General features: G+C 47.4%; 3 protein-coding genes across 5 annotated transcripts in view; 1 reads left to right on the top strand and 2 right to left on the bottom strand.

The window, feature by feature from the left end:
- Positions 1–18: 18 nt before the first annotated feature.
- LOC109539330 (DDB1- and CUL4-associated factor 15) lies at positions 19–2,766 on the bottom strand. Its single transcript, XM_019907009.2, has 3 exons — positions 2,557–2,766; positions 2,400–2,503; positions 19–289 (listed from the first exon to the last, which is right to left on the bottom strand). Exons 1-3 carry the CDS (start codon positions 2,737–2,739, stop codon positions 19–21), a joined length of 558 nt encoding a protein of 185 aa, XP_019762568.2. The 5' UTR covers positions 2,740–2,766.
- A 442-nt stretch (positions 2,767–3,208) lies between these two features.
- On the top strand, positions 3,209–7,597 carry LOC109539322 (X-box-binding protein 1). Of its 3 annotated transcripts, none has more exons than XM_048662849.1 (5): positions 3,209–3,692; positions 6,352–6,538; positions 6,596–6,888; positions 6,972–7,022; positions 7,103–7,597. In XM_048662849.1, the coding sequence occupies exons 1-5, from the start codon at positions 3,544–3,546 to the stop codon at positions 7,224–7,226; spliced, it is 804 nt and encodes a 267-aa protein (XP_048518806.1). In that variant the 5' UTR covers positions 3,209–3,543; the 3' UTR covers positions 7,227–7,597. The 3 variants fall into 3 exon arrangements, with proteins under 3 accessions (XP_048518806.1, XP_048518807.1, XP_019762557.1); XM_048662850.1 differs by having other exon boundaries at positions 3,213–3,692; positions 7,075–7,159; XM_019906998.2 differs by lacking the exon at positions 6,972–7,022 and having other exon boundaries at positions 3,257–3,692; positions 7,151–7,597.
- A 715-nt stretch (positions 7,598–8,312) lies between these two features.
- Positions 8,313–9,892, bottom strand: part of LOC109539321 (activated Cdc42 kinase Ack) — a gene marked incomplete in the record, with an annotated part of 24,245 nt that continues 22,665 nt past the window's right edge. The window contains 2 exon segments of the mRNA XM_048662843.1: positions 8,313–8,678; positions 8,935–9,107. Coding sequence (XP_048518800.1) covers positions 8,585–8,678; positions 8,935–9,107 — 267 coding nt within the window.

Here is a 9,892-nt window from a genome sequence, read left to right on the forward strand (position 1 = left end):
CAAAAAAAAAAAAAATACTCACTCGTTTCCATAACAGACGATCTTGGTGGCGTCGTTGGGGAACTGCATGAAAAGGATGCGTTCCAATGGGCAGTACGACTTGAAGTGCCCGAAGATGCGATGTTTCGAAACGTGGCGCAGCGGCACGCCCGGACTGAACAGCCACACGTAGAGCTCGTACTCGTAGCTGAGCGAGTAGATCGGATGGCTGGATGCGACGTTGCAACTTCGTGTCGTGTAGCTGAGCATGTACTGGCCGCATTGCGTGAAGCCCATCAGTGTGTGGTCGCTGTCCAAAAGAAAACATTTTATTTCGTTTCATTTTAATTGAGACACCCTGTAGAGTGTTCGGGCCTATGTGGGGCAGGTTTCGGATTTTTCCGGTCCCCCTTCAGGATCTTGTCGCTCTCCATTCAGTGGCGTTAAAAGGAAAAACGTGCAATTTTCGATGTTTTTTTCGGGTGTCAGCGCAAAGTTCGAAACACACTTGGCGCGCTCTTAGACGCTTAATTCGAACGCGAAACTTAAAAAACAATTGCGGAAAATTTTTTGAATTTTTCTGGAAAAATGGGCAAATTTTCTAAACTAAGATGAAAATCCTCCAGATTTGCGGATTTTTTCATTGGCACAAATGCATTTGATTCTTGTGTAGTCTTGCAGCTAAAACCGAACAGACTATGGCCAGCTGTCATTCACACTTCAACCTGCATTATTTGCACGCTCCACATCGGTATAGTCCATTCACGATCAGTGCAGACCCTTGAGGGAATATCAGCACGACCGTTTTCAGTTTTTTGCCCGTAACTCGGCCAATTTTCAGTATTTTCCGGAAACTCAACAGGCGTTTAAGAGCAAATTGCCGAGTCTATAAAGTCGACTTCGAGCCGTTAGTTCGTATCTGCATCTGTTTGGGAAATAACAGTGTTTGAATGTAGGTGTGAAGGCGGCCGGGTTTATGCCTGAAGCTGGCCGCTGTCCGAAACTTGTCGGGCAATTAGTGGCTTCGTCTGGACTGCCGAATGAATAATTTGCCCCAAATGCATCGGTGCAAATGTGCCAAATTTCCGTGTTTTTCCCCCAAGACTTTAGGCTCAAATCCACAAAGTCGTCAGTGGTTCTTGTATTGTTCAATATGGAAAAAAGTGAATGGCAACTTTTCTGTACATTTCCGGAATTTGTCCAGCATTTGTGGCATTTTTGCGACAAACACTGTTGCCGGCGTTTGGCAAAAATCGCCACCAAGAGCTTTATCTGTGCAAAGGTACAAATAAAACTCCACAAAATTCGCCATTTTGAAACTGCATTAACCAGAATTTGGATGGTGGTTCCATGTTGTGGTGGAAGCTTCTTTTTTGGTTTCCGTAAAGTTTCACTCGAATAGGAGTTCAAGCGAGGTCAAGAGGAATTTTCAAAAACGAATTTACAAACTTGAAGGTGCAACTTAAGGAGTGAGGATTTTGAAAAATTCGCCATTTTGAAACTGCATTAACCACAGTTTGGATGGTGGTTGCATGTTGTGGTTGAAACTTCTTTTTTGGTTTCCCTAAAGTTTCACTCGAGTTGGAGTTCAAGCGGGGTCAAGAGGAATTTTCGAAAACGAGTCTGCAAACTTGAAGGTGCAACTTAAGGAGTGAGGATTTTGAAAAATTCGCCATTTTGAAACTGCATTAACTACAGTTTGGATGGTGGTTCCATGTTGTGGTAGAAACTTCTTTTTTGTTTTTCCTCAGTGGTTCTTGTATTGTTCAATTTAGAAAAAAGCGAATGGCAACTTTTCTGTGCATTTCCCGAATTCGACCAGCATTTGTGGCATTTTTGCGACAAACATTGTTGCCGGCGTTTGGGAAAAATCGCCACCAACAGCTTTATCTGTCCAAAGGTACCAATAAAGCTCAACAAAACTGGCTTAAAAAAAGTTTTCTCGTGGCAAATTTGAGGATGGCTCATTGTCGAAACGTGCCCACTAACACCAATTTTGCGGCGCCCAAATTGGCCCACTAAAGCCACCGAAAACTGAAACTGAAACTGAAAAATGCCCGTAACTCACTCACTCCCCAACTGAGCAAAACTCCTCGTGGAACCGTCTTCATTGAGACTCAGCCGCCGGCCTAAAGGCCTGAGGATGGCGGCGGAGGTTTCGAAACTCTGACCTTTCCTGGCGGGGCCTACTTCTACTTAAACCCCTAAAAAGTTACTTCAAAATCGTTTAGCGGTCGAAGGAAGCCGCCAAATTAGCAGGTTCCGGGCTACTGAAAGGGGGCGCAAGGAGAAGGAAAACGGCCTTTGCGGCAAGGCCCTGTTGGAGAAAACTGTGACTAGCAATTAAGGGGCTCGGCCCCTTCGGGCCCTAAATCACGCCCAACCAAACAGGCCCCAAAACCGCCTCCCACAATACTTACAGTGCACTGGCCTGGCCAACCAACAACAACAGAGAATACTCGCGCGGCCTGCAAAGCGTCCTCTCAAGGGGAGCCCTGGGGCTGCGGGCAAAGCGGCCGAACAGCTAAAATTCCGTGAAAATTCAGCCACTGTTGAGGTTAGATCGCCGCTGCTTACCTGTCGATCGCGGAGGTTTTGGACGAGATTGCGCCGCCCCCGGGGGCCCCAACCGCTCGCCACTGGCGAGGGGGCCCTTATGGAGGGCGCGCTGGCGCCCCCCGAGCCGCTCGACCCCGACAACGACGAGGAAACCGATAAATTGTCGTCGGAATCGTCGTTTTCCGACGTGATCGACGCCATATTGTTTGTGTACTATTTGCAGTTGTTTGCCTGGTTGCCGCCGATTGCCCCCGCCTGGACGGGCTCCAGTTCATTATTTTTTTTTAATTAATATTTTTATGTAATTTTAACTAATTAACTGGTCAACTTGGTTAATTACGGCCCAATTTGATTAAGTTGAATGTTCTGATCGACTGCATGGGGGCTTGCGGGTAAATGCAGCAGCGGCCTGGTTAAATGCGTTATTTCATTTAGGTTCAGCAAGAGACCTCTACGCCTCGCGGGTGACGTCACTGGCCGGCCACACTGCATTCAGCGAAGCAAAGCGCGGGTTGCCCCCCCTTTTGCCCGCGCTGCCCTCTTGCGGCCCTCTGGGCACTGTTAGGGCCTGGTGGAGCGTGCGTGAAGTCACCAAGGGCCCCAGTTGGGGAAAATCGAGCAAAATCTCCCGAAAAGTTGAGGAGAACTCTCGGAGCAAGCCCCAGTGAGGGAGGTGCTGGCAACGCCGCGGCCAATCCATTCGCCCCAAGGCCATTTTCTGCCCTCCCATCGGCCTCCTGCCAGTGCAATTGTCCTCAATTGGACCCCAACCGTTGCCAAGTGTCCAGGACGCGTGCCGCTGTCCTCAATCAGCCTCAAATCGATGGGGAAACTCAAATTTCGCTTGCGCCTACTCAAATCTCCCGGCACTTGGGCGGACCAATCGCAATCGACCACGCCACTCGGCTGGATTGCGTCAGCCAAATCGCCCCTGGATACGCATAACAAAGCCATTGTTCGTTGAGATCAGAAGCGATTTGCTTGTTTGTTGTGGAATAGTGCGCGATGACGTCCACAGTGCTACCAGTGCCGGCCATTCTGAGCATTCTGAGCGACAGCAACTACCTTCTGGATCAGACTGCCGATGGGCAGATGCAGCGGGCGAAGAAGCGCCGTCTGGACCATCTCTCCTGGGAGGAGAAGATCCAGAGGAAGTAAGTAGCAGCTGGATGGTGTTTTGCCCCCATTTTCTTAGTCGAACTGACGATTTCCCCCCGGAGCCTTTCGCAGAAGCAGCCTAAGTTCGACGGCCCAACAGCTTCCAGATTGTTGCCATCAGGCAGGCTGCAGGGGGAGCTGGGGGGCCCTTGAAACACCTAAACCATCTTTTCTGGTTTGCCTGGAATCATCGGGAATTGTGGGGGAACGTTGGCGCATTCGCCCTTTCGTTCAGCGGTCCGGATGGCGCACRACACAAGCTAAAAGCCCGTCAACATAGGGAACAAACTGTCTGGGGGAACCMAAAAGGCGTTTTTTTAAGCMCTGWGATGCCTAGGCTKCTGGGGAAATCAGCCCAAAAAGCAAAAKTATGTAGAGAAAGCAGCCGTAGGAGCAGAGGAGAAGACGTGGCAAGGGCCCACTGAGAAAAGCCGTTTTGCCTGGCAAAATCCGGCCGATTGAAGCGTCTGGGGAAATTAGTCTTGAGGAAGTGACCGGAAGAGTTGAAAAAGGCGTTTAAGTGCAAGCCAAAGGACGGAGGACGAGGAAATTGCCTGCCTGTTGGCAACTCTGTACGCCCGGTTGATGTCGCGATTTTTTTGCAGTTTTGCGTTCTTTGGCCGGTTTTATCACCTCACTGGGTCCAGGAAACTTCGTTTTCCAGGCTCCGAAAGTTTCACCCGCATTGGAGTTCAAATGGGGTCTGGGGGAATTTTTTAAGTTCAGTCTGCAAGAAGGGGAAGGTGAAACTTTGAAAATTCGCCATTTTGAAACTGGAGCCCGGAAAGGTATTCCATCTATTTTGAAATTTTCCGGAGTGTGCCTTAAAAATTCCGCCATATTGAAACCAGGTCCAGCACAGTTTGGAATGTTCTTCCATCCTTGCGGGGAAATTGAGTTTTCAGTTTCCTGAAAGTTTTGCTCAATTTGGAGTCCAAATGGGACCAGGAGGAATTTTTAAAGTTGAGCGTGAAAGCGTAGGAGTTGAATTTTTCGAGTGTGGGTTTTCAAAAATCCGCCATTGAAACTGCATTAACCACAGTTTGGATGGTGGTTGCATATTGTGGTTGAAACTTCTTTTTTGGGTTTCCGAAAGTTTCACTCGAATGGGAGTTCAAGCGGGGTCAAGAGGAATTTTCAATAACGAGTCTGCAAACTTGAGGGTGCAACTTAAGGAATGAGGATTTTGAAAAGTTTGCCATTTTGAAACTGCATTAACTACAGTTTGGATGRTGATTCCATGTTGTGGTGGAGACTTCTTTTTTGGTTTTCCGAAAGTTTCACACGAATTGTAGTTCAAGCGCGGTCAAGAGGAATTTTCGAAAACGGGTCTGCAAACTTAAGGGTGCAACTTAAGGAATGAGGTTTTTGAAAAATTCGCCATTTTGAAATTGCATTAACTACAGTTTGGATGGTGAGTTCATGTTGTGGTTGAAACTTCTTTTTTGGTTTCCCTAAAGTTTCACTCGAATTGGAGTTCAAGCGGGGTTAAGAGGAATTTTCAAAAACGAGTCTGCAAACTTGAAGGTACAACTTAAGGAGTGAGGATTTTAATAAATTCGCCATTTTGAAATTGCATTAACTACAGTTTGGATGGTGAGTTCATGTTGTGGTGGAAACTTCTATTTTGGTTTCCCTAAAGTTTCACTCGAATTGGAGTTCAAGCGGGGTCAAGAGRAATTTTCAAAAAYGAGTCTGCAAACTTGAGGGTGCAACTTAAGGAGTGRGGATTTTGATTAATTCGCCATTTTGAAACTGCATTAACCACAGTTTGGATGGTGATTCCATGTTGTCGTGGAAACTTCTTTTTTGGTTTCCCTAAAGTTTTAMTCGAATTGGAGTTCAAGCGGGGTMAAGAGGAATTTTCRAAAACGGGCCTGCAAACTTGAGGGTGCAACTTAAGGAGTGAGGATTTTGATTAATTCGCCATTTTGAAACTGCATTAAGCACAGTTTGGATGATAGTTGCATGTTGTGGTTGAAACTTCTTTTTTTGGTTTCCCGAAAGTTTCACTCGAACTGGAGGTCAAATGAAGTCACGAGGAATTTTCGCAAAAGAATCTGCAARCTTGAGGGTGCAACTTCAGTAGTGAGGATTTTKAAAAATTCGCCATTTTGAAACTGCATTAACTACAGTCTGGATAGTTATTCCATGTTGTGGTGGAGACTTCTTTTTTGGTTTTCCGAAAGTTTCACTCGAATTGGAGTTCAAATGGGATCTGGGGGAATTTTTGAAAACGGGTCTGCAAACTTGAGGGTGCAACTTAAGGAATGAGGTTTTTGAAAAATTCGCCATTTTGAAACTGCATTAGCTACAGTTTGGATGGTGGTTCCATGTTGTGGTAGAAACTTCTTTTTTGGTTTCCCTAAAGTTTTACTCGAATTGGAGTTCAAGCGGGGTCAAGAGGAATTTTCGAAAACGGGCCTGCAAACTTGAGGGTGCAACTTAAGGAATGAGGTTTTTGAAAAATTCGCCATTTTGAAACTGCATTAACCAAAGTTTGGATGGTGGTTCCATGTTGTGGTAGAAACTTCTTTTTTGGTTTTCCGAAAGTTTCACTCGATCCCCAGTTTCAATTCTCCCAAGTCAATCAAAATCCCCACAATTCAATCAAAAAAAAATTGCAATCTTTTAAATACTTGTTTTTTTTTGCAGAAAACTAAAGAACCGAGTGGCGGCGCAAACGTCGCGCGATCGCAAAAAAGCCAAAGTGGAACAGATGGAAACCGCCATCCAGCAGCTGTTCAACAAGAACGAGACGCTGATTGGTGAATGCGACCGCTTGCGGGCGACCAATGAGCGCCTGCTGGCCGAGAACAGCGAACTGCATCGTCGCCTACAGGTGCGCAGCCCCATTTCCCAACCAATCGCCGAGCCTCATTGTTGACATTTCCCGCAGGAAACGCCCCCCTGCCAATGCCAGAGCCGGACTGTCGTGTGCGCGCCCGAGAGTGGATCAACCGAGTCCCTCCTTCGGCCGAAAGGAACGAGCGCCTACTCAGCAGCGGCTCTAGCAGACGCGCGGAAGCGCCACCTGTTGAGGACAGTCCTGATTTGCCTTCTCTTCCAGAGCTGCTTGACCAGCTGGAGTCGGACACGGTCGACCTCAACGCGCTCGAGCACTTCACTCAGACCCTACTCGAGGACATTGCCCGAGATCTGGAGAACGCTGCTCAGAAGACAACCGATCAAGTAAGCACATTCCTGTCCTGTTCTGATCCCCCCGACGTTTCTCCAAACCCGCTGGCGGTTCATCATCAAATTTACTCTTTTAGATCTGTTGGCCAGTGTGTTGAGTTAATTAGTAATGCGCCTTTTATCCAGAGGTAACTAATCAGTTCTTACTAGCGCACTAAACCGCTGAATCCCACCCTGCAGCTGCTTGAAACCGCACCCATTTTCCCAGCTCCCGGCTGAACCAATCAGCAGCTGATTATCCGTGGGCGTTTTGCAGGACCAGGAAGCTGTTCCAGACAAAATGGTGGGGGCGCCAGCAAAGCAGCTGGAACCCAGTGGCGGCGCAGCCGTAGATCCGGACATTTCGCAGTATCTGCTGCTGCACCACAACTACGCAAAGAGTCGGCCCGCGAAGGAGGCGCAGCCCCCCAGGAGGCTGAAGGCGCTGCGCCCCAAACCGCCCGCTTGCGCCCATCAGCCGCTCCTCCCGCGTGCTGAGGTCGCTGGAAATGTCTCGCCCAAGTCGGATATGGGCTACGAGTCCTTGGGGTCCCCCTTGAGCAGCTGCGAGCTGGACAGTTGGGACCAGAGCGTCTCGGGCCTGTTCCCCACCTTGTTTTAGATTTTTTTGAAATTTTCCCCGACGGGTTAAGTTTCTAATTTTAGTTGTCCTATTGGTTAAGTTTCTAGTTTTAAGGGGCGCAATATAATTGATTTTGAAGCACACGTCCAATTTGGGCGCGGCCGTCGGCCGCGTTGCCGCCCCTCCCTCACCGGCTCCAACCCCTTTTGTCCCCTTTTGAGTGGGAGGTTTGGCATCGTTGCGCTCTGTGGTGAGTGACAGGGTGCGTGTCGGCTCCGTTTGAATTTCGGAAAATTCGCATTTTTCCGAGTTTTCCGGCTGGCAATTGCGGCGTTTCCGGTCAATCAACCCTCCGGCTGCTGTTGGGGGGTGTTTTCCCGGTCGAAACGGTTTTTTCCGGGGAAATACGGCGATTTTACAGTGGGTGGTTTTTCAGACGTTTCCTGTCAGTGGTTGGCATGCGCCGGTCCAACAGGGCCGGACTGGAGGAGGTCGGGGCGCTTCCATGGATTGTTGAGGAGGCAAAAGCAGCCGGCAGAGGGTGAGGTAAGTGCCATTTTTCGATACTCTTCTGGCCGAAATTCACCTGCCAGCTTCACGAACGGAACTTTCCTTGTTTTGTGTTGTACAGAAACCCTTTTGCCAGTTTGTCAATGCGAAGTTGTAAACCTTAGATGCGGCTTTTTCCGATAAACCCAGAAATTCTGATTGGGGCGTCGAAATGTCGTGATAAGAACGTGAATATCTACTGGCCAAATGACGTGATGGGTGACTTTCACACGTCAATTCCCGACGGAAAATTGACAGTCCTCCCATGCTGCGTTGCCAACGTTTGCAGAAAATTGACATCAACAACTGGTGGTCAAATAGTATATTTGAAAAAATCTAGACTAAAATCACTGGGCAAGTTTCGCCGCAAATACTCATTTTTCGAATACCAGAACGTAATAAATTAGAGAGCCAAAAGAACACGCGGGCCCAGAGGGCGCCACCAACTAGAACATTTCCTAACCTAACATTGTAAATTCAACGTGAGTAAACGATTAAAACGAACGAAAAAAAACATAATACAGACTGAAACTCCTCAAGCCATATCACAGTTCAAGCAGCGCATGCCCTGCAGGGCTGTCACGTGTCCAAAATGGCCGACGCCGCCAATTCGAGGTTCCAGTTGCTGCGCTGCAGCGCCATCTCGCAGCCCGTACGATCGGCCAATCCTAACCTAAAAAAATCGAGTTTTTCACAACGATTCGTCATCAGTGGCTGGCAAATAAGACGGATGTTTTGCAATTATCTGATTCTGATCACTGATTTCGGAAAAATCGAGAATTTTCAATTAAAAATAAGTAAACACTGAAAATGCAAGCCTTTGCTGATCAGCTATCGCGCAACCTTTGGCTACCGCTGAAGATGCCAGCTAGTTGGGCAGGCGAAACGTTGCGCAAACATCCGTTTTTCCGCGGCAAAACGGGACTTACTTTAATAGGGCTGCGATTTTGAGGCTTTTGAGGGCCAAAGCGACGTCCCAGCCGGTTTGTTGGAGGGCCGTCATACATTCGTCGGCGCTGCAATCGGGGCAGCACTCCCTCACTTGGCCGATTTTACTGTTGCGATACTCGGGAGTCATCAGCCGTTCAGCGTCCGCGCTCAGCTGAGAACAGGGAAAAAAAGTGCGGTTAGAAAACGGGCTCAGAAACGGTTGCCGGCTTCAGAATGGGTGACGGAGGGATCAGAAATGCTTCGGGGTATTCGCAGTTTGCCGGCCAGGAGTCTCGCATCGAGCCTCAGAACTGGCACAGCAATCAGACTCGGCCTTTTTTCACATCATGGGTTTTCTCTTTGTCTTATCGTTGCGCATGTGCTACTGCGGGGGGGGGGATTTCTACGAAATTAAGAAGAAATTAATTCTTTTTGTTAGGTTTTTTCCCTGTTCCGAACAAGCCTTTGCAACTATTTCGATGGGCGAATTAAAAAAAAAACTATTTTTGGGTTCCAATTTTTTTTTTGTTGAATCACCCATCGACATGGTACTCATTTTCAGCTAAAATTGTCTCAAAAAGCCAAATTGGTGACCAGAAATTACCTGAAAATATTTACAAGCGAGCCAACTGCATTGAGGAACTTTTTATTGCATTTTCGAGCCAAAATCTTCAAGTTTCAGGAAAACCGTCAAATAAATAATTGATGGGTTTTAAAAAAAAAGTTTTTTTTGTTACGATTTCGAATTTTTTTTTGAGAATTACCCACCATCGATATGAGGAAATGGTCTCAGAAAGCGAATTTGCCGCTAAAATTCGTCCAGCGTGACGTCAAGCAAGCGAGTTGCAGAGTTGCCTAAATGTGAAAAATTTCGAGATTCTTATATTTTTTGAGGTAAATAATGGGAAAATCGCATCTTGAGAGTTTTTCACTAGTTTTTCTGTATATTATTAGCTT

The sequence above is a fragment of the Dendroctonus ponderosae genome, unplaced genomic scaffold (genome assembly GCF_020466585.1).
Source record: "Dendroctonus ponderosae isolate FM_Combo_2020 unplaced genomic scaffold, Dpon_F_20191213v2 Dpon_F_20191213_12, whole genome shotgun sequence".
NCBI lineage: Eukaryota > Metazoa > Arthropoda > Insecta > Coleoptera > Curculionidae > Dendroctonus > Dendroctonus ponderosae.

Bases quoted from the DNA above. Each gene is read 5' to 3' on its own strand.
- LOC109539322 (XM_048662849.1), top strand. From the start codon at position 3,544: ATGACGTCCACAGTGCTACCAGTGCCGGCCATTCTGAGCATTCTGAGC. The intron at 6,889-6,971 runs GTAAGCACATTC...TTACTCTTTTAG, and splicing joins CTCAGAAGACAACCGATCAA to ATCTGTTGGCCAGTGTGTTG. The intron at 7,023-7,102 runs GTAACTAATCAG...CCATTTTCCCAG, and splicing joins AATGCGCCTTTTATCCAGAG to CTCCCGGCTGAACCAATCAG.
- LOC109539330 (XM_019907009.2), bottom strand. From the start codon at position 2,739: ATGGCGTCGATCACGTCGGAAAACGACGATTCCGACGACAATTTATCG. The intron at 2,504-2,556 runs GTAAGCAGCGGC...ACGGAATTTTAG, and splicing joins AAAACCTCCGCGATCGACAG to CTGTTCGGCCGCTTTGCCCG. The intron at 290-2,399 runs GTAAGTATTGTG...TCTTTTGGACAG, and splicing joins GTTGGCCAGGCCAGTGCACT to CGACCACACACTGATGGGCT.